Source organism: Hevea brasiliensis, chromosome 15, assembly GCF_030052815.1.
Source record: "Hevea brasiliensis isolate MT/VB/25A 57/8 chromosome 15, ASM3005281v1, whole genome shotgun sequence".
In the NCBI taxonomy this organism is placed as follows: Eukaryota; Viridiplantae; Streptophyta; class Magnoliopsida; order Malpighiales; family Euphorbiaceae; genus Hevea; species Hevea brasiliensis.
In genome coordinates, this window is record NC_079507.1 from 666,437 (window position 1) to 691,581 (window position 25,145).

Consider the following 25,145-nt stretch of genomic DNA (forward strand, 5'->3'; position numbering starts at 1 on the left):
TTACTTAGGGTAATAGATCCTATCTTGATCAACACCTACCTCCATACATAACTAGTAGGAGCCAACACATGCCCATATACCCATACACAGTACAAGTATGAAAGCAGTATCAAACTCAAACCACCTATATACAAGATAACTGTGCTATCTCAGGTCTAAAGATTATATGCACTGATATGATTTATGACAATACATTGACAAGAGTAAACTCTATGTGCTTGTCATAAATATCACTGGTTCGACTTACTTATCATGTATAAGTGCCTATCATGTTTGTTATATGGCATGAGACTCACCATTTCATCTTATTTACATCTCATATAAATAACTTGGGAACAAACATGATTACAATCTTTCTGGATATGTCATGTCGTTATTGTGAAGTATTATCGATTGTGAACCTATTTATGATACTTTGTGCTAGAAATACTGTCATTCATATTCTTAACAACTTAAGAATAGAATTTCTAACAAAATATCAATGGACCTTTTCTATTACACATAAATATATTATGTAAACGGAAAAGTGAAAATGTCTTTTATTAATAAAACGTGTATAAGATACAAACTAAATGATATGCTCCAGGGCATACTACTAACAGTATCTCCCTCCAACAAATCATGCCACACTTCTTCTCCTTCCTCCCTTTCTTGCCCTTGCAACTTAAAGACATTTCTCTAATCTTCACAAGCTTGTAAAGCCATCATAGATTTTTGTTGTTTACATTGGTGCCCAGGAAAGTACTTGTCCCCACATCTAAGACATGGCCTAGTTTGCCTTATAGTATTGGTATTAGTATTACTGGTGGTATTTGGTTTAGGTGCAGATTGGTTTACAGAAGATTAACTTATTGTAAGGGATGGTTTTTGAACAGATGCAAGTTGTTTTAGGTTAGTATTTTGATTAATAAAGGGTGGTCTTGGTGCATAAGGGTAATTTGAGTATTTGAAAGAAGTTGCAACTGAACCAGAGGAACAAGGTCTAAAATTACTTTAGTGAGGTTTAGGGTAAACATTTGTTTTCTTGTTACAATTCAGAAACTATTCTTGAAACTTGGCAGTCTCTAAGGCATGAGAAAGCGAAGTAAGCCTCATCATTCTAACTACAGTCTAAAAAAAATAACGAATCCTCAACTCCAATAAGCCATTCAGATAAGAAAACCAAACATTCTCAAATAAAACCAAACATATGGTATTTGAGTGAGCATCCTCAACAAAATCACTAGCCGTAAACATGACTTATTAAATCATTCAAGTATTAGTCCTCTCACTCTGTTTGCTTCCTCATTTGCTGCGATAACTATATGGACCTTGACATAATACATCTCCCTAAATCAACGAAGTAAAAGATTTATATACCTAAACTCATATCCACGTAGTTTAATCTTGAAACAGAAACCATATTATTTGGTTTTTCAGAAATCTTGTCCATGAAATTAATCTAGCGAAAATAAAGCGTGTAAACTACGAAAAAATAAAGTAAACACACAAAACATCAATATTTACGTGGTTCACCCTGTCAACATAGGGTTACATCTACGGACATGCCATCTTCCACTATCAACAATAATAAATCATTATTATAAGCTCAAAACTATACTATCCATAAACCCAATTACATGTAAGAAAACCTATACTACATAACTGCTCATAGTAAATATATTAGTTAGCCCATCTTAATCTCCTTTAGAAATAACTTAATATATTTACTATTACAACACTATACCACAAAGGGTGCCTTCAACTATATAGACAAGAGCCCTCTCATTAATGGACAAGAATCCATTCCTTTTGAATTTTATGTCCTTATTCTACCTTAGGCCAAAGCCTCTCTTCATTGCAATGGGCAAATGGCTCTCATCAATGGCCAGAGCTAAATCCTCAGCAATTGGCAAAGCCACTTTCTACAATGGGTGACAGTCTCACTCCATGAGCTGAAACCTAAATAACCTTTTTCACCATTCTCCTATTTATAGTGTTAATTATCTCAATCATAACACTAAAATAAGAGTTGTAATTTTTATAAGAAATATTCATTTATCCTATTTAGGAATATTTCTCTCATACAAATTAGGAAAAGATCTCTCCAAATCCCACTAGAATTTCGAGTCATAATTCTAACAATCTCCACCTTGACTCAAAATTCATAAACCATTACATATCTCAAAATTTTGGGTGCCTTCAATCATCACATCTCTATGCTTGAGCTTAAACCCTTCAAATCATCAATCTCTCCAATCTTCATCTTGGGTGTAACTTGCTTCTTTCTTTAAAAAATCTTCACGTCATCAACTTTTCGATTTTGCATCAAGAGCTTCACCTTAAATTTAATTCTCCACCATCACCATTGTTGCATGTGCGACTTTTCACATGTTGCAGTAGCTCCACCTTCAATCAAACTCACCAAGATCATTCCATGCTCTGATATCAATTGTTATGCACTGCGAAAGTGTGTAAACTGTAAAGAAATAAAGTAAACACACAAAATACTAATATTTACGTGATTCATCCTCTCAACATAGGGTTATAGTCACGGACATGCCATCTTCTACTATCAACAATAATAAATCATCGTTACAAGTTCAAAACTATACTACCCATAAACCCAATTACATACAAGAGAACCCATACTATATAACTGCTCATAGTAAATATATTAGTTAGTTTCTCTCAGTCTTCTCTAGACATAACGCGATATATTTACTATTACAACATTATACCACAGAGAGTGCCTTCAACTATATAGATAAGGGTCTTCTCATGAATGGACAGAGCCAAATCCTCACTAATTGGCAAAGCTCCTCTCTACAATGGGTGACAGCCTCACTCTATGAGCTGAAAGTCAAATAAATTTTTTCACTATTCTCCTATTTGTAGTGTTAATTCCTTCAATACTAATCTGATTAGGTATCCCACTTTAGGGATAACATTAAAATAAGAGTTATAATTTATATAAAAAATATTCCTCTATTCTATTGATAAATATTTTTTTTCACTCAAATTAGGAAAAGGTCTCTCTAAATCTCACTAAAATTTTGAGTCATAATTCTAACAGAATCTGTCACATATATTTATCTTTAAATTAATTGAGAATAAGTTATTTTATTTTTAATATTTTTATATATTTTATTCTTATCTATTAATTTTTTATTTTTTAGATATTATATTATTCAATTTTTATTTCTAATAAATAGATATATTTTTCTTTATTAATAAATATTAAACTTAAAATATAATATTCAATATATCTCTATTTACATTAAAACTTATGAAAGTGTTTATAATTGGCAAAAGTAGAGACAGATGGAAGGCAGAAGATGTATAATAAAATTAATTAATATGGTGTAAATACTAATTTTTTCGATGTCTATATTACTCACGTTGCAGGACATAAATTCCGTTCAAGTGAGCCGACCTTCTTGTTTTTAAATCATCCGCGTTGCTTTCCCTCTCCTCTCAATCCCTTTTCTCCAACAAACGACATGGGCAAAAAGAAACCCAAGGAACTAGACGCAGCCTGCGTTTCGCAAAACGACACCGTTCCTGCTTCCTCTGACATTTTCAAGAGCCTTTTCGGCGATGTTGAGCAAAACGAAGCCGCTTCCTCCATCTTCTCCGATAGGAATCCGTTCAAGAGAAAACCCCAAGAGTCGAGCTCTGGATTAGGTAATGTCAAATTCAATGAAAGCCCTAAACTTAGTGATACTAAAGATTCCAATCTTGATTTGGTGAAGAGAAGGCGAAACGAAGAGAAAAAGCACAATCTTGATGAAGTTTCAATTGAAGGAGAAGCCATAGGGACTCCTTTGGTTGCCAGGAAAATGAAGAAACTAAAAATCCAAAACTCTGGTTTCATTTCTGAGGTGTCAGAAGGAAACCCCAATATGGGTTCTGGTTCTCGTCCAGAAAACGGGAACAAAAACTCTAGCTTGGTGGTTGAGCCAAAAGCAGAGATAACCCATAATGAGAAGAGCAACAAGCGAAAGAAGAGAAAGAGAGATGAGTTGGAGAGAGAGTACGAGACCCAAAAGTATGGCCCGAAGCCCGAAGATGATGCAAATGTAGTTATTGTTGGAGAGAAGAGGAAAAAGGTGGATAATGAAGCGGATTTGTTAGTTTCAAAGGATGGAGAGGAATTTGATGATGAGAGTAAGCTCTTGAGGACGGTGTTTGTGGGTAACTTGCCTCTGAAGACGAAGAAGAAGGCGCTAATGAAGGAGTTTGGCCAGTATGGGGACATTGAGTCTGTGAGGATCCGGTCTGTACCCATTGTAGATGTGAGTATCGTATGCATTTTGCTTGTGCTGCTTTGAGACATCAAAATGAATTTGTTTCGTTCTTATTGGGGTATGATGATTAATGATTTTGTTTGGTTGTTGCTATTTATGATATTTTTGTTATTGTTTTTGTGATTGGGCAGACCAAGATACCGAAAAAGGGGGCCATTATACTGAACAAAATCAATGATTCTGCTGACAGGTATTGGTGTTGATTTGAAATTGGCTCATTAAAAATAATGGTTTATATTTTCGCAAATGTTTCTCTTTTCTTTTTCGCAATTCTGGAATTGGATTAATCCAGGGTTTATGCAGTTCATGTGAATGCGGGGAAAAACTAGTAATAAGGCTGCGTACAAAAAAAGTGATTAGTTGATCCACCTCAAATAACCCATACTTTCTTTCTGAGCTCAAACACCTAGTTGACTTGGGAGATATGTTAATTGAGATAGAAACAACAAAGAATAAATAGGGTATAAAAAAAAAAAATCCATATGCAATACACCAGTTTTGCCTTCCAAATTTGAATTTGATCAGTGGCCTGCTCATATGCCTGCAATCAGACGATGATCATTTTTGGTTTTACAAATGAGTGGTTGGAATGCTATTAATAAGAGCTTCAATTTAGTTAATGACTGTGTTACTGTTATGCTTTTGTTTTTGATGCTTTATAAGATAATGGTTATCAATTTCACTCTCTGGTGACAAAAGTCCTGTATTGCAGTGTCCATGCTTACGTTGTTTTCAAAGCACAGGAATCTGCAGAGGCTTCTCTGGCCCATAATATGGCTTTGGTATGTTCTTCTAATGTTTGCTAGTTAACTTGATTTTGAGTAAAAATATGATGTTACAACTTCACCATCCCTCCCCCTCTCTCCCTCTCACTTTCTCTCTCAAACAAGCGTGCGCGCGCACACGCGCGCACACACACACACACACACACACACACACACACACACACACACACACACACACAAAATAGATTAGCCTGCCATAATTATAAGGTGAAGGTGGTACATGTGAGATGATCATGTATGCGCGCCCGCGCGCACGCTTGTGTGTGTTTAGGTTGGAGGACATCACATTCGTGTTGACAGGGCATGCCCACCTCGTAAGAAATTAAAGGGTGAGGATGCTCTGCTTTATGATAACAAAAGGACCCTTTTTGTGGGTAACCTCCCATTTGATGTGAAGGTAATCAGTTTCCCTGTGATCTTTTTATGTGCACGCTTTCCCTTTGCATTTGTATTTGCCTATCCTTATCTGTCTGGACATTTTTTGCTGCAGGATGAAGAAATTTATCGGCTTTTTTCTGATATCAAAGATCTTGAGTCTAGTATTGAAGCTGTTCGGGTTGTTAGGCATCCTCATATTGGTCTGGGGAAAGGTATCGCATATGTATTGTTTAAAACAAGGGTAAGAATAAGATCAATTTTTTTATAATACTTATTTGGAAATAGGATCATCAATGTTAAAATTTTAGAATTGGCGACAGTAATATGTGCTCTTAACTTGGTGATTATTGGTGTGTTTTCCTCTTTTCTTTGACATGACAATTTAGTTTTAGTTCAAAAACTTAAAGGTAGTGCTGGTCTTATGCATCTTGTTGTCTTATGTTTCAAACATTCTTTTTCTTTCCTTTTCTTTTTTTTTTTAAAATTTTTTCCTTGGTGCCATTGTGATTAGCAATTTGCTTCTCCAGAAGTGAACAAGTAGATCCAATACAAAATGCCCATCCTGCCTTCATCTCTCTGTAGATTTCTGTTTCCAATGCACTTTTAGCTGCTAATTAGGTCTATGAAATTGACTTTGAAGTGTTGACTTATTATCTTTGAAGAGGAAAATAACATAACTGCTATTATTGTCTTGTGGCTTGCTGGTGTCAATTCATCATAGAGTGTGGGAAACTAATCATGGATCTCATGCGCTCATATTTGTCTTTCTGCAGTCTTCTTCCACATTTGTAAATTTTTATTTATTCTTTTGTCACCTTGTGCATGAAGTGAACAAGCGCATCCGATACAACATTCCCATCCTTCCTTCATCTCTCTGTACATTTCTTTTTCCAATGTTCTTTTAGGTGCTAATTAGGTATATGAAATTGACTTTGAAATATTGCCCTGTTATCTTTGAAGGGGAAAAAAAAAATTGCTGTTGTTGTCTAGTGTCTTGCTTGTGTCAATTCATCATAGAGTGTAGGAAACCCAATCATGGATCTTCATATGTACTCATGTTTTCTGCAGTCTTCTTCCACATTTATTACTTTTTATTTATTCTTTCATTACCTGGTGATGTTCCATTTGTTGTAATAATTTTGGAAAAAATTCTAGAGTTTTGCCCATGCATTATCATTTCATCCACTTAAAAGAGTTTCACATGCCAGGTTTTAGCTTAAGTTTCTGTGCACTCATTTATTTGTTCACAATTTAAAACCAAATAAGCAGATGGTGGGAAGCAAAAAGTTAATTGGTTTAAATTATGGTTTGAACTTTTCTATAAGTTGAAATTGCAGCACTCCTGGAACCCTAATCTATATATAACACTGAAAAAAGTTGAAAGCTACATTTTCTTTTGTGTTGTTCAGAGCTTTTCATGCTTCTTTTTCTATTCTTCCACGGTATTTCTTTCAATTGACTTTGATTCTACTGTATTTTTTGGTTTGGAGTGGCTGTGTCCTTAATTTTTTTAAAATATTCAAATTTTGTCTGGATAATGCTAAGATTTAAAGAGTTCAGATTTCAATATAGTGTCTGTATGGTTGAGCGGTTGGGTGTCAGTTTTTAGCTTTCAGGCTCTCAAGCACTGGCCTGTACTGTTTTGTAAACATGACTTTCAATTAACTTTTCGGAAGTTATCAGTCAATAGTTCAAAATTACAACTGTATTGAAAGCCATAGTTATTAAAGGTGCGCCTAGACTCAAGGTTCACCAAGCTCCAACTCTAGCACTTTATGCGCTTAGACGAGCGCCCTTGTTCCTAGCACAAGGCTTTGGAAACACACGCCTACTTTATTTCCACCTTTGGCGAGCACTTTCATTGGCAAAAAAACATTACCGCTTAAAATTGATATTTGTCGATCTTTTAGAATTCTATATTGACGTACTAGAAAGTTTTCGGAATTAGTATCATTGGTGATAACTAATAATCAAAATCTCATCAAACCAAAACTTTTAATGGTTTATTTTATTTGGATTGCAAAATTATTATTATTTGATTATTTATTAGTTATTATTATTTTTTAATTTCATGTTATTTGAAGTTTGATGGAATATTCACATTTATTTGACTTTTATAGATTTTTAAAATCGATTTTTACCTTTGCACCTCAACTCATTTAGGTGTGCGCCTGCACCTTGTGTGTTGTGCTTAGGCTCCAGGACTCCTTGGCGCCGTAGTGCGCCTTGATCCTTTAATAACTATAGTGAAAGCTAGGATTTTCAGCTGTCAGCTTTTAGCGTTTGAATCAAATAGTCATGTAGGTATTTTCTAGAATTCTTTAGTCATATTCTATGCTCAATTTCAATTCTTGAAGCTATCATTGTTCCCATGTGAACTGTGTTGAAGTTTGAAGCTCTGACCTCATAACTGCTTTGGGAAACCATTTGGCGGATACTATTTAAGTCTGAGCTGGAGCTTTGTTGGCATATATGATTTTTTGTGGCTGTTATTGCATCAGATGCTTGACAGCATTGAAGAGCTGACTCATTAGGGATTCGATTGATTTTGTGTATCTAGTTATCTTCTTTTAGCATCTAGAATTGGCTAGTGTATACCTCATAAACAGATGGATTAAAGGTTAACTTAGGAGTTCTAAGATACAGTTTTACTATATTCAAATGTCTGAAAAATCATCTGAAAGCTCAGTAGTGATATTGTTTGGTTAACAAAGGCCATTTAAATTATATTGACATTAAATAAACCTGAACTTTTACTCTTATGTTATCGTAATTCATTGTCTACCTCATCTTTTTAATAACTTATGGTGGGATGCAGGAAGCAGCAAATTTGGCATTGAAGAAAAGAAACTTGAAGATTCGAAATCGAGAGTTGAGGCTCTCTCATGCCAGACAAGATAGTACACCATCTAAGAGAAAGAAGTCTTTCACTGCTGACTTACCAACCAAGAGATTGGCAGTCGATTTGAGGACTCCTGACAGAAACAGTGGATCAAATACAAAGGATTCTTCCATTTCCTACCAGGGTTTTCGTGCTAGCAAATCTGGCGTTCAAAAGAAATTGAACAATCCAAAACGCAATCGAGCCCTAAGGATGAAATCCAAGAATCAGCAAGGAGAGAAGAGCAAGGAAAAAAGACCAGCTGTTGCAGCAAGAAAGGCAAAAGCAAAAGCACGTCAAGATAGTGGCACTGCAAAACAAGCAGGTCAAAAGCGCAAGCTGGATAGCCGGACTCCACAAAGTTTCAACGCGAAGAAGAAAGCCAGAAAATTTAGGTAGTAACACAAGAAATGCTTCGTAGTCATGCGTTACTCATCTTCTTTACATTTATGTTGGTTTGCTTATTTAGTGTATTTCGTGTGAAAGTGAAATCATATGATATATTTATGTTTTTAAAATATTATTATTTTAAATGTTCTTTGAAGTAAGTTGAAAGGAATATTTTCTTATTTTTTTAGAGGAATTTTCTTATTTCAATTATATTAATTTCGTATGTTTTATATTCTTATTAATTATATTTATATTTTCTTTCTTATTATTTTGAATTATCATTAAAAATTTTATTTCTTTAAATATTTGCTAAATTTTCTGAATTATGTCATAATTATAATTAAACAATTTTTCTTAAATAGCTCGATTAAAATTTTTTGTAATTATATTGCAAGCTATCTCATATATTAAATTTCTTCTAATATTTTAATTTTTTTTATAATTCTTTTGGTTTCAAGATCAATGGCTCCGGTTGTGTTTTTTAATTTTCAAATCTCGGGCATGCCTATTAGCTGTATGATTTTAGCATATATAGGCATGTTTGGTATTTGATTCTCTGCTGTTGTTATTTTGAAATTGTTGTTTATGAATTTGCTGTTCTAAAAAAATAGTTTATAAAAAGCTGTTTGTTAGTGTTAAATAATAAAAAAGGACTAACTATAAATATACTATTTTAGTTTTATTAAAAATTAACTATTTATTTTATTCTTATTATTTTTTATAATTATATTCAATTTATATAATAAAATTATTTTTTTTAAAAAAATTATTAGTTAAATTTTAATAAACATCAATAAAATCCTTGACTAATATTTTGCAAAATAATTATCAAAACTAATATTTTATTTACTTAATTAAAAAGTATAAATATTTATTACGATTAATCTCTACGTGTCATTAAACTCTTTGCAATTTGATCGCAAATGATATTCATGTAGGATGATTCATTATCTCTATGACTATCAATTGGAATACTTTTAACATCAAGCAAAATGTTGAAAGGTACATATTTAGGATTCCTATCAAATATTTAAAAAACTCTATCGCATCTTGCCATCTTTTTGATATAATTGTGCAAAGTCATTAAAGCAACAACAATTTTCATTTGTACTTTAAAAGGATAAGCAGACATATTATCCAAAATGTGCCGTCTATTCTTTCACACCCAAAGATCCTTTCAATTATGCTTCGCAATGAAGAATGTGTATGATTAAAAATTTCTTCTCATCCTGATGGTAGTTGACCACGTCTAAATTCTATAAAGATTTAAGATAACTATTTATATTTGGATATCCAGTGTCAATCAAATAATTTTTTTTCTAGAATTCATCAATAATATTTTGCAGTTAAAATAATATGTATAATAAAAAAATATTTCCTTAAAAATTGAGCTTTTTTATAAAATACCTTCAAGGAATTTTGGAAATTTAATAACCAAATCATTAATAGCTGCTAAAAAATATTCCTGCATTGTGCACTATTCCCTCTCATCCTGTCCACACAAATGTAAACTGCATATCAAAACTACAAGCGGCTATAATGTTATGTCAGAATTCCCTTTCTCCCAATGTATGAAATTTGCTTTTCTGGGGCTATACTTGCCCACACTTGCACAATCAATTGCACCAATACAGTCTTATAGAGTGTATAAACCATTCAGATACAAATTGTTTTAAGTCAAGATATTTTAAAAAAAAATGATTGAGATAAAAACACATTACCATAAAATGAGGCATATATTTTCTATCATTTAAAATCTTTGGTGGTGTGTCATTGAACACAGGGTCTATAGGCTTTATTATATCCATTGACATCAAGTAGACAACATGTAATACTTGCTTAAAAACTCCACTAATTGTTTCACTAGAATGTTGAAATCTTTCTCGTGCATGCCTATTTGAAGAATTAAGGGCAATGGTGTATAGAAATATTTTAAAATTTTCAATCACAGACATCCTTTTTGATGATTTCAACCCATATTTTCTTTCTAAGTTGAAATATAATTGGATCATTATATCTTTGTCCATCCTCAACATATTAACACAGCGATCTCGATGGCCTTGTAATCCTTCCAATAACCATTTCAAACCTGTTTGGTAAGAAACCATACAAGGCTCTTTATATATATATATATTTATAAAAATATTCAGTAATAGCACTAGCAGTTGCTATTACTAGTTGCCAAGTTTCATCATCATCATCATCATCATCATCAAGAGGATTCAATGCTTCCTCTTCTTCATCATTATTATTAGTTTGTAGATCAATATCTAAATCTAGAAAGAACAACATAAATATATTATTATTAATTTGCAAGCCAAATTAATATAATTAAAACAACATATATATTAAAAAATTCAACACATCCTACATAATACAAAGTATATAGCATAAAGTTCATTCTATATAATACAAAGTAGTTCTACATAGTGAATAATAAAAATTTTACATTTTAGCCTTAGCTTGATGATGTTTCAACCAAGTTAATCTGGCTTCAGGTTTTTTAATGGAAGTACAAATCTCTCTTTTTGACTTCATTTCTAAAAATTCAGTGGCAAACAACCAGAGCTCATTTCTTTCCTCAATTTTTGACAAGGCATTTAGTTGCTCATATACTTCAGGTATGGTACATCTAGGTAAATCATTCCTCTTAGAAATAATAGTACCTCTACTCTTAACCGTTGCAACCAATCTATCAATTTGTTGTGATAACTTAGCCGAACCACTAGATTGCGTCTTCAATTTTTTTTTTTTTCCTTGTTATCCTTTTTACCTTGCTTGCTTGACATGTCTACCCTTTTACCTTTTTGACCTTGAATTCATTCTGTTGCTAGGTTATCACTGTGCATCCTTTGGGTGCCTTGAATTTCATTGTTAACTATTTGATCCAAGTCCTTAAGAAAATTAGATTCCTCCTCAGAGTCACTAGCTCCTTCCAATCAAATAGCATCCTCGCTATGTGCTTTCTCAACATTATCACCTAGACCATTATCATCATCATCATCATCATCATCTAACAACACATTAATGGATGGAGCCCAAGCATGCTTTCCAGTGGCTACAGTATCCATAAATAAGATGTCATATTTTTCAAGCAATCTAGTTGGTACCCTTTGATTTCAAAACTTTTCAAACAATGGTTTAGCCTACAATTTAAAAAAAAAAAAGAAATCAAATGCATAAACAAAGATAATTGAATGTATGAAAAGATGGATCAACATGAGACCCAAATAGCTAGAAATACAAACTAACCTTAATTTTTTCCTCCCACCGATCATCTGATGCAGCAATAGTATTTTACTTAGCTTCCCATCCCAGGCTAGTCTCTTTGCTTATCAATTCTCGAAAAAGTCTCTATTCTCTTTTCATCCAATCCCACTTATTTTTTAATTGAAGCTTATCATAATCTAATCCAGTTTTATTACAAAAAGTAGCAAGTACAAATTTCCATTCTTCCTTGGATAAATGAGACCCAAGTCGAAATCCTCTTTGAATAGCTCTTACACAAATATTAATAAAATTTTTCAATGTCTCTGGTTGCCATTTTGCCTTTGCAGATTTATTTTCATTTGATTAACTTGACGGATTTTGTTTTTGCTTTCCCATTTCTTTTATAACAAAAAAAAAAAAATCAAATTAATACTACAAATTATCATGCTAAAACATATCAAAATAATTAAATATATCTTGATAAATTAATATTATGTATGAAAAAAAATAGTAACTTTTAAATAATTTTTGAATTAAAAAAAATATATTTTTCGAGTTGACTCGATTGTGTAGCCCGTGATGAAGACATGGAACTGCAAAGGCATAATTCACAATTTTTACTTAACAAATCAGGAGCACTTAATTTTAAAATTAAAAAAAAATTCAAAATTTCATAAAATAAACATTTAATTATTAAATTGTTTATTAAATAATTAAAACCAAGGTTATAGGATTATAAGCAATGTTTGATCCTGTGTACAATGGAGATATTATAGATAATGTCCAATAGCAAGCTAGAATAATGATTGGTCTCATGTTTCATTGAGAGCACTTTAACCCAATCATTAAGAAGTTCCTTAATTTTGATGTCTTCTAGTTTACCTTTTGTGACTTACATGAATGAATCCCAATGCTCCAATCCAATGCTTTTAAGATTACAAATGAAAATAAGAAATTAATAATAAGAAATTTTAATGCAGAGGGAGATAAACAAATGCCAAACATTGTTTTGATATTCCTAAAAGTTTTAGCTAAATTCCTAAGATTAGTTTCTTCTACTGTTTAGTTTCTCGTATTGATATTCTTAAAAATAAGAAATTTTGCAGGGCTTGATGTATGAGCTTCAAAATTCTCTTCTACCATTAAGTTTCTCGGCCCGAATTTGTATCTTTGCCTTATTGGCCATGAAAATGCAATAGCTACTATTCGCCGATTAAAAAAATATACATCTAAAATTATAAAATATTGATAAATATTATCAAAATATGGATTATAAAAAATGATTAATTATAGTTTTTTTATTCTATTTTATTTATAATTATAGATTGATCATTTTTTTTACTCGTATAATGTATGAATATTTATTAATTTTTTTAAAACATGTAGTGTATAATTTATAATAAAATTTTAAATAACTAACATAATTTAAAATAGTAAAAATAAAAGTTTTAATAAACTTAAAATAAAAATATGGATGAAGATAACATTAAACCAACTTGACTATTGGTGTGTATGTGACAAACGTTGTCCACCAACAATAAATTTGAATTTTTTTAATTAAAATTTTATTTTATAATTTTGAAAATTATAATATTTTAAAATATTATAATTATGTGCTTTTTTTTATATTTATTGTTATATCTTGAATTGATTAATAATCAGGAAATTTGCTTGCAAAAGAGAGAGCATAGAGGCTTGAATTATCTAGTATTCTAATTATTAGAAAGCTAAGAATCTCAACTACTTCCCCCTTGATTAACAATTATTTATTAGCATTACTAATTAATTAGGGATAGGAAGGCTACCAAACTTTGTGTTTCTCAAGGAGGGAAAGGAATGTTTTCTGAGCTTTACTTGATTGTTCTTTGCTTTTGTTTAATTGTTTAGATTAATGAAAAGGAAAACAAAATTCTTTAAAGGCAAGAAGAGTACAACATTAATAAATTTATAATTGGAACGCATTTCCAATTCAAAAAATTGGATTAGTTCAATTGTATGAACTAGGATTACTTGTAAAAAGCACACCTAGTCTTTAGACATTCTTTTCTTCATTTAACAAACTAGAACTGGAATTTCCTAGTGATGCGTTCATTTTCTTGAAATCCTTATGCACAAAATGAAATCCCGCAAGTTCTCTTAATTTTAAAATTCAAACTGCTATATCAACATGAAGGTACCATGTTTAAAGTTAGAACTAGTTACACTTGATGCAAGCATCAATTTCACCTTTTATGTTGTATATATATATATATATATATATATATATATATATATATATATATATATATATATATATATATATTGTAATACCCTCACACTAACTAGTTCATACATTCTACTGTTCTGGTGACTAATGTTTGTTCGGACAGTTGGAATGTTAAGAACCATAATTAAATTACAGAGAGAAGTCATAAATTAAATTAATAAAGATTAAAAGAGGTTGGATATATATATATATTGTAACACTCTCACACTAACTAGTTTATACATTCTACTATTCTGGTGACTAATGTCTGTTCGGACAGTTAAAATGTTGAGAATCATAATTAAATTACAGAGAGAAGTTATAAATTAAATTAATAAAGATTAAAAGAGGTTGGATAGAAATAAGAGAAATAAAGCACACAATAACATCCTCATTTTCGTAGTCCGTACGTTCTACTATTCCGAAATGACTAATGTCATCGGAAAGTCAAAATATGCGGAACTACACTTTATGTGTGATGAGGAAGTATAAAATAATGAAATATGTGATAAGAAAAATTAAGAAAAAAATAAAAGAGATAAAATGTGACTAAGTTAAACGAGCCAAACCCGTAGCGATGGGTAACCGCACTGGGAAGTTACGGCAAGGATCGTTGACTAGCCCTCGACTGCGGGGAACTCAGGAAAATATTTTCAGGACATAATTAAAGGTCTACTGAGGTGTAATTGACATTGGAAATGTCAAAGAAAAATTAATAAGTTAGTATAAATGAAAAACGAAAATTAAAGAAATTGACGGTACAAGGAGCAAATCGGTGTTACCGAAAAAGTCCGAATTTGACTCGAAAAGGGGCATTTTGGTCAATTGACACTTAGAGTTGACTTTTGACCTAAATGTCCATAAAAAATAAATAGTATTAAAATTTGAAAACGCCATGAAAAATTAGAAGTCATATATATAGAATAATTAAGGAAAATTAAAGGGGTGTAATTAGAATTAATTAAAGTTAATTATTATAATGTTTAAAGTTAATTAGTGGAGCACTAAGTAGGATTTAATGGGATATAAAAAGGGCCATTAAGGACAGATTTCACCACTTAAAAAGTCATCTTCAACCTTTTTTTTTTCTTCAAGCCGAATTGGTTTTCTTCTCCCTAAATCCTCCATGGCCGGCCACATGCAAGAGCTTCATCCACCCATCTTCAAGCCATGATTCCTCAAACTTCCTTCACTAAAGTTGATCTACACATCATGGGCAGCATGTAGGAAGCAAAAAGAAGAAGTTTTGGTGAGGTTTAGCAAGCTCCAAATAAAGGTTAGTGCTTAATCTTTCCAATTTCCTTCACTAATCCTTGTGTTGAGCTTTGGGTAAGTTGAATTGCTAAGAAAAATTGAGAAAATGATTGAGTATTGGTGAACCTTAGTTTTGGCAGCCATGAAAATGCATGGTTAGTGACTTATTCTTATATTTAATGGATGGGAATTAAGATTGATTAACTCAAATGGAAGTTGTAGTAGGTTAATGTTCAAGTATGTGCATGTTAGTGCTTAAATTAGGGGTTTGAAATGAGACCTTGATGCTTTGGCAAACTACCATATTTGGTAGCCTATAATATCATGAATTTGTGTGTGAATATGAAGTTTGTTAATGAAATATGATAGTGTTAAATTGTGGGCAGCATGTATAGTTGATATTAAGGTATGAGTATATGGAAGTGTATGTGTAATATTGATATTGAGGTATATTGAATTTTGGTGGAAGTGACTGTTGAACTTGAATGGTGTATTGTATGCATTGAGCACTTGAGTGTTCTACCCAAAATGCTTGCTGAAATTGTGTACAATATATATAGAAGTGCCATGATTAAATGTTAAAGTATTGAGAGGAGGAGGATTGTCAAAATTGGAAGTGTGATGTTCAAATGCAGGTTGTGTATGTTAGCAGCACCTAAAGTAGGTCATAAGTGCAAAATTGTTAACCCAATTGGTATGAGGCCAATGGGTCGTGAAACTAGACACCAAACAGGCCAACTTTCATGTAGAAATGTTGTCAAAATTCTGCCTAGAAACTGACCTTAAAAATGACTAAATCCGAAATGGTAACCTTGCAACCCAGATTTTTGACCATATGAACAGTAGTCATTAGGATGACCATAACTCACTCAAAACAGGTCCAATTGACCTAAAATTTTTCCCATGGATAGCTTAGACATAGAGCTACAATTCTTATGAAGACACAAAAGCCCAGAAATGGCCAGAACCAAGTCAAATAGCTTGCACAAGTTTGGGTACCAAAACTGCTAGAACTAAAAGTGACCTAAAATTGACCAAATTTTGCACTAAAGGTGCATTCTATCCAGCTTTAGTAAATTGAGCATATCTTGGTCTATACAACTCAGAATGACCTGAAATTTTGCCCAGGGTGCAATAAGACATAGAGCTACAATTCTTATGAAGACACCAAAGCCTAGAAATGACCAGAACCAAGTCAAATAGCTTGCACAAGTTCAGGTACCAAAACTGCCAGAACTAAAAGTGACCTAAAATTGATCAAATTTTGCACTAAAGATGCAATCTATCCAGCTTTAGTAAATTGACCATATTTTAGTCTATACAACTCAGAATGACCTGAAATTTTGCCCAGAATGCAATAAGACATAGAGCTATAATTCTTATGAAAACACCAAAGCCCAGAAATGACCAGAGCCAAGTCAAATAGCTTGCACAAGTTCGGGTACCAAAACTGCCAGAACTAAAAGTGACCTAAAATTGACCAAAATTTGCACTAAAGTTGCAATCTGTCCAACTTTAGTAAATTGACCATATCTTGGTCTATACAACTCAGAATGACCTGAAATTTTGCCTAGAGTGCAATAAGACATAGAGCTACAATTCTTATGAAGACACCAAAGCACAAAAATGATCAGAACCAAATCAAATAGCTTGCACAAGTTCGGGTACCAAAACTACTAGAACTAAAAGTGACCTAAAATTGATCAAATTTTGCACTAAAGGTGCAATCTGTCCAGTTTTAGTAAATTGACCATATCTTGGTCTATACAACTCAGAATGACCTGAAATTTTGCCCAGAGTGCAGTAAGACATAGAGCTATAATTTTGCTTGTTTGACTAGAAGCTAAAAACCAAGAGAAATAGGACTTTAAGCTAGACTAATCTAGCACACAAAAATTGAGAATTTAACAATTACATAAAATGATGCTTGAAGTAATTTGGCAATGAATGCCAACTTGTGAAAAGGAAATTTTGCATTACATTGACAGCATATTGAATTGTAAATTGTGACATATTGATACTAGAATCAACTTATTTATGATGTATGAAAAGGTCAACATTTTCATTGACCAGTGAATTGTATGATTACCAGTAAACCCTAAAAATAAATATTTAATCTTGTAATATGCCCTAGTTTGCCTAGTTGACTAGTTTGGATAGGTTGGCATGCCAATAGGATTCTGACAGCTGTTCTGTAAATGGCTTTATGCCATACTGTATTTTTACGGCTTATTATGCCGCACTGTGACATTAATAGCCTACGACTATACGTATTGTGTTATTATACTTGGCTTATCGCCAGATTTATTATATGGCTTTTTAGCCACACTATTTGCACAGCGGGAGACACTTTGTGACCGATGGTGTGACAGCCCGAGGTACTAGGTACCTAGTGCTAGTATATCCATTTATCCAGTCTGGTCAGTGTATAGGCTACATGGGCAGTCAATTAAAACATTATTCAATTTAGGCAGCTAAGTTAAGTTAAGTATAATGAAATTTCAGTACAATTAAATTAAGTATTGAATAAATGAGTAAAAGAGATTAGCAAAAGAAACATAACAAAAATATAAATTGCAGAACCGTAGAGATTTGAAATACAATACAGTTAGAATAATTTGTATACTGAGTAGTATTACTGAAAAGTTATAAATTAAGCACTTCCAAAGAGGAACAAACTAGTATATAAGATCGTTGATACTAGAAATACCATACCAAATTAAATTGATTCCTGAGTATTCGAATTATGATTTATTTCTTTCTTTACTTGTATATATTATTTCTTATTATATTATTGCATCACTAAGAAGAAATGCTTAGCGCGATGGAATTGTTTCCTCGCGCAGGTGCTGAAGGTAAAACCAGTAGACAGTTGACTGAGATTTTTGGAGTCCAGATTTGCAGAAGTGTCAGAAGAGTTCAAGATTATCACCTCCTCAGTAATGCATGTAGATAGGGCTCATTTTAAGCATGTTTTCTAATCTGTACATTATAATTACTGCTTATATTGTAATGTGAATTAGTAACTGTAATTTCATTTGTATATCCTGTACTTGATAAATTTATGTACTTAATTGGAAAATTATATAAGTTAATGAAATATAAGAATTATGATATTTGAATTGATTATCTAATCACAATGATTCTGAATGAGTTTGAGTTTGAGAAATTTTGAGACTAAATCTGAGTTTGAGAAACTGATGAGAATGTTTGAGATAATGTGAGTTATGAATTTGAGCATATATTGAAATTATTTTTGGCAGGTTCAGAAGAACTGTTAGTCCAAATTACAGTCAGCACTCTGTCGGATTATCGTTAAAATTTTTAAAATTTTCAAATTAATTAGATTTTGATAAAAGTAAAAATAGCCTAAACCTTAAATAAAGTTTTTGAATAAATAAATCAAGAACTGTAATGAAATCAGATAAGATCAGGTGCTCTGGCACTCTGTGTGACACACCTTGCTCGGCTACACTGTAGACGGAAGAAGGGTGTTACAAATTGATTAAATGAGCCTAGGTCTCGATGATGGGTGACCTACACGGGAAGTGACTGTAAGGTTAGTTGCTATCCTAAATTTGTGTGGAACTCTGTAGAGCCCTAAATCAAGGATTAATTTAGACATTATTGGGAAATTGAAAAACAAAGAAATGAAAAAGGAATAAGCACCAATAATGAATCAAAACCTAAAAACCGATCGAGTATTATTGAAAAAGATAGACTATAACCTGATGATGAGCATTTTGGTCAATTCACTTCTAGAGTTAACTTTTGACCTAAATGTCAATTAAAATGAGTGAGATTAAAATAATGAAAAAGAATTAAAAATATGAAAGTGTGTAGGAAAATTTAAAGAGGACACATATGGAATTAGGTGAAATGTTAAAATTATAATAATTAAAATTAAAATTAAATTAATATATAAAGAGATATTTTAATATAAGAGACAAAAACCATAAATTCAAGTCTATCTTCCCCTTTCTCTTTCTCCATATGGCCGGCCACCTCCTCCCACACTTCTCCCTCCATTTTTGTCTTGAATCAAGCTTTTAACCTTACATTTCTTCCACAAATCTCATAGTTTATCCTTAGAAAACTTGAAAGTGGGCCTTGGTTTGAAGATTTGAAGTGAAGAAATCAAGAGATATTGAAGGAATTGGAAGATACAAATTTGTCAAATAAGGTAAGTGGTCTTCTAAGCTTGAATTTCCTTTATATTCATTGAATTAAGTTTAGTTATGGAGAAATAAATTGAGAAACCATAAAAATCATGCTTGAATATTGGAAGGGAAATTCGGCCAGCTTTGGTATGGTTAGTGTTTTGACTTAATTAAGCATGAATTCTAGCTTAGATTGAAGGGTATACATAATTGGTGTATTGAAATTGCATGAATTTGTATGAATTTGGAAGATAGAAAATTAGGATTATGAATTTGGAAGATAGAAAATTAGGATTTTGGTGAAATTAGGGGTTTTGTGATATAAAGTACAATTAGGGTTTTTGATACCAAATTAAGGTCAATTGAGGTGTAGTGAATATGGAATGAAGTTAATTGATGAAGGAATTAGTAGTAATGCAATTGAACAATTAGTGTTGAATCTGAATAGCTTGTGTCCAGTGTGCTTGGATGCTTATAAGTTGAGCTACACAACTCAAATTGGTGTAAAACCAATGGAAAATGAAACCTAAGACATAATGCTCCAATTTTCATGTTGGACACTTGCCTAGAAACTGACCATAGGGAACCTTAATTAGAGCTTGAATCTAGGTTACCAATTCTGGACCTAGAGAAAATGATCAAATAAACAGTACTTATTCAATTAGGCATAACTCACTTTAAAAAACTCCAATTTAGGTGATTCTTGAACCTATGAAATCCTGAGACATAAAAGAATAACTCTTATGAAGATCATGAAATCAACTTATGATCCTAACCCAATCAAATTGCTAGAAAAATTTAGTCCAGCAAATCTGTCCTAATGCTAGACTAAAACTGGAAAATATGAAGGATTAGGCATCCGACCAGTTTTGGCAAAATTGCCATAACTAAAGCTACACAATAGTAAATTAAGTGATTCTGAAGCCAAAATAACCATAAGACATAGAACTAAAAACTTCATGTTTGGACCTAAACCCAGTTTGTCACACCTTACCCCTCTGTAAGGCATAACATGATCCCGTAGAATACCTAATGAACTACCGAACTTCACCTACTGATAACTCATTAAGTACCCTACAAGGGATTTTAAAATCATTTTCTTACTTTTTAGAAGTGGTGAGCATTTTCTAATAGGTATTAAAACATTTAATTAGAGTTTGAAAACTAGTTAAAATTTTTATCCCTTTTTATTTGTCCATAAATTTTAAAAAAATTTCGGCAGAGTGCCGTCTGTATTTTGATAAGACAGTTCTTTAAATACCTGAAAAAAACACTTCCAATGATTTATCTCATCAACTCAACAACTTCAACATCCACCACAACAAATTTCAACATCATTTCTCAAATTCCAAAATTCAAATCAATAATTTCTAATTAAATATCATCCAAAATAATAATAAGTAATTTCATTCAATTAAAACAAAATAATTTCATTTCCAATTTCATTAAAGTTAAAACAATTTACATTCAGCAATCCAGAATTTACATTAGAAAAATCCAAACTAATATTATTACAAACTTTATACAACTGCTCATGACCAGTTCTATATGTACATACATTTACATACATCAAAATAATTATTACAATCAGGGTATAAAATATACCTGATAGAACTTCAGGGAAGGTGGCTCCACAATCCTTAGCAGCTCACTCTGCTGCTCCTCTAGTCTCAATATCTGTGATAACAATAACAGCCATCGCTGAGTACTATAACTCAGTGGTACACAACATACTAAAATAATATTTATACAGAATTTAAGTCATATTTATTCAAAAACTAAACTGAATATGAGAAATAAATACAAAACATAATTTATAAGCTTTTAATCCAAACAATTTCATTTCGAAAGTCTCAAAACAAATTTCATAAAAATACACAATTATATCATGCCATTCGAAACAATAATCATCTCAATAGCCAAAGGCTTATGAGAAGTCACATCACAAGGCTAGCTAGCTCAAATATATGGATATCCATTCAATTTCTTCTTCTACTGGCACACACCTCAACACTTCAGCCAGAGAAGAAATCAAAATTTGAAACTGATTTCCCTCACTAGTCATGTTAGTGAGGCATTCAAATATATGGTCATGACACTGTGGCTTCAAAACTGTCTTAGCAATTTACTAAACATTTAATGCCATTTCAGATATATACAAGTAAACTTTTAATAATTTAAGTCAAAAGCATAATACACATTTCATGCACTTTATAAATGAATTTTAAAGAATATTGATGTTGTGCACAAACCTTATACGAGTCGCCTCTTGGCCTTGACTCGATGCCTCGGGTTCTTTTCCGGTATTTTTTTCCACTGAAACACACAGTTTCACAGTATTTCAGTATCACAACTTATCATAAATCCAAAAATAAATTCAAATCTACTTATACCAAGCTTAAATATGCTAAACTTGACGTTCTTTAAAATTTGTATTTCGGGGTTACTATTCACGATACTATTCAAGTCAATTTGTTGACTTTCTAATGCTTAATAGGTATGGGAATTTTAATTTCACCCACATACTACATTTTGGTTACCTAATTTGTTGGTTTTGGTTGTTTTCTCAAATCTTAAGTCTTTTAGGCACAAATTTCAAATTTTCAGTTTTGGAATCCTATTTTGTACTGTTCTATTGGTCATGTTGCTGTTAGAATTTGGCTAAGTTTTCTTCATAGAAGTTGTTCCTTATTGTCTTAACTTTATTTTCATTTTTGAATCACTCCATTTGGAGTTTTGTAGCCCATGTTATAGCCATTTGAACATGGCTGGCCGGATTGGTCTAACCCAGATTTTCTGGGCACTAATTTGGTTCTGGCAGTTTTAGGTCACTAATTTTGGGTGGCTAAATGACTTGGTTAAGGGCATAATTTGGACTTGTGTTCTTCATGAAAGTTGTAGGGCTATGTCTCAGCTTTCTACTGGTAAAATTTCAGGTCATTTGGACCTGCCTAGCCCAAGTTATGGTTAAATGAACAAACACTGTTCATTTAGTAATTTTTGTACAGGTCAGTTTGCCTAATCCGGATTTGGCCAATTTGTTCACTAAGTTATGGTCACTTTTTAGGCATGATTCCTAAATGAAAAATGTGTCATTTTGTGTCTAGTTTCATTCCCAATTGACCTCACACCAATTGGGTTTGTAAATTTTCAGTTTTGGTCCCTAAAAGGGACCTTGGTCATGCTGCCTGCAGAATGACCATAACAAATATGAATTCAAACTTAATTCCAACACTTTCTACACACCACAATTGGTCATACATGACTATTTTTCAACTCAAGCAAGGTTAAACACATAATTTGGCTAATTCTTACATTTTTATCTCCCAAACCCTAGGTGCCAAAACCCTAATTTTCATAAAATTCAAATCTAATGCATTCTAAACACCTATCCATAGTCTATATACATAATTCAACCTAAACAACCATTCAAATGCATCAAATTCACTCATTTCAAGCCCTAACCTACTGCTGGCTGAATTTCTATTTGGTCCTCAAGGATATTTTTCTTTTAATTTTAAGTATATTTCTAAGTTAATTAAACTAAGAACATAAATATTTAACTAAAATATTCAAGTTTGGATTACTAACCTCAACTTTGACTTCCAAATTTTCCAATCTTCAATTTCTTCCTTTTCTTTGTCCTCCAATCTTCTTTTCTACTTGAGTTAACAAGGTTTTATGAAGAAATTTGGGAGAAATTTGAGGTATGTGCATGGAAATCAAGCTTGAAACCAAGCTTTAATGGAGTTATGTGAGAGAGAGAGCTTTGGGAGAGAGTGTTACGGCTTAAAGAAGAAGAAGAGTGAATTTTATTTTTTTTTTCTTTTCTTTTATGACTTTTTAAATCTTTAGTAAGACAAAAATTATCCTAAAATTTGAATTTTAATTTTTAGGTTTATTGCATCATGCATGATGTCATGCATGATGTAAAAAACCTTTTTCAACTTTTCTTTTTCCTTTTTTTTATTTATTTTTCCTTAGTTCTTTAATTTAATTCTTGATCCCAAAATTTTCTTTTCTCCAATTTTATTGGACAGTTAGGTCAGGAGTCAGCTCTAGGGGTAAATTGACCAAATTGCCCCTCGCTGGTTCGATCCAATTTGCTAGTTCTTTGATATTTCTTCCGGATCCCTGACCTAATTATTTGATCGGCTTAACAATTTTTTTTTTTGTAATTTTCTCTGTTCCACTGTGTTCATAATAGTCCTAAGGACGGCAGCGTCACATTTTACGGTTCGAAATTTGAGTTTAAATCGATCTCGTAGTCCTTCTCGAGAAGGTCACCCATTGCTGTGACTCTCGGCTCATTTAACTTCTTGTGTTCTGTTTTTCTTATTTATACTTAACTAATTGACAATTACTAATTATTTGTGTTCAGGGCTTAACTAGGTGTCTTAGACGTGGTTCTACTTCTTTTAATTGTCCGGATCGACACCGGTCACCGGAACAGTGAAATATACCAGGCTATGCAAATAGGGGTGTTACACAGTTCATAGGGCAAAGTAGGGGAAATGTTGGGGTAATTCAGAAATGCCAAATCTGGAAATCCTGCATTTTAACAAAATTACCCTGTGACCTCTGGATGGTTATCAAGCCATAACTTCCTCTACAAAGCTTTAATTAAAGTGATTCAAAATGATTTGAAAACCTAAGACAAAGGCTTAAAATATTGTTTTAGGGACCTGATGCCAATTCTTACCCTAAGGTACTTAGATATTAGATGTAAAATTTAGTGAAATTTTAGAAAACTGGAAAAGGATAGTATTTAGTACCCTGGAGCAGTATTTAGTAATTTAACCATAACTTGAGCTACAGAACTTCAAATTAAGAGATGCAAATTGGAAATTAAACCTAACACATAAAGGAACAATTTTCATGAAGATCACCTTAGCAAATAATGATTGGAAGTAGGTTAGAAATTAGTTCTAAAGTCAGGGTCCAGAACTGCCCTGAACCCAAAATTTAGTGAAATTTTCAAAGTTAACTTAGAGATTCATTAGGCATTTCTTTGATTAGTTATTGGTGATGATTGTGATGAGTATTGAGACATTCAATTGTGTGTTTTCAGTAAAAAAGGTGCTTTCCAAAGAAGGGAGAAGTAGAACTAAGTCAAGAGAAGTATAAGAAGGTTTGTGCACAACTAGCTTTTCCTTTGTTTTTAAATTTGTATTGGGATTGAATGAATTAATTGTACTTTTTCTTTGCATTTGAGGACTTTAAATTGTTGAATGAATTTGTATGATTCAAATATGATTTTTCTCATGCATCTAAGAATTATTTACATTTTTTTGAAGATTTTAAATTGTGAAATATTTTTATATTATCGAAAGGCGGATGTTGGCCCTTAATTTCAATGTAGCAAGGGGGTGGGCCGGTATTTGAATGTGTTTTGAAGTGTTTCTATGAACATGATGTGTTGCCAACCATGTGCATGAATTTGCAATAATTAAATGTGTTTATTGGTTTGTAAATGCATTTTGTGAATGAAAATTCCTTTGAATATGTTTTGAAACCACAGTTGACATGGCAATATGATTTGTGGTCCTTATT

The 25,145-nt window shown here is 32.1% G+C and overlaps 1 protein-coding gene across 1 annotated transcript; it reads left to right on the top strand.

The window, feature by feature from the left end:
- Positions 1-3,352: 3,352 nt before the first annotated feature.
- LOC110653532 (uncharacterized) lies at positions 3,353-8,910 on the top strand. Its single transcript, XM_021809215.2, has 6 exons — positions 3,353-4,277; positions 4,421-4,479; positions 5,002-5,071; positions 5,346-5,471; positions 5,565-5,693; positions 8,271-8,910. Exons 1-6 carry the CDS (start codon positions 3,483-3,485, stop codon positions 8,730-8,732), a joined length of 1,641 nt encoding a protein of 546 aa, XP_021664907.2. The 5' UTR covers positions 3,353-3,482; the 3' UTR covers positions 8,733-8,910.
- Positions 8,911-25,145: the final 16,235 nt, after the last annotated feature.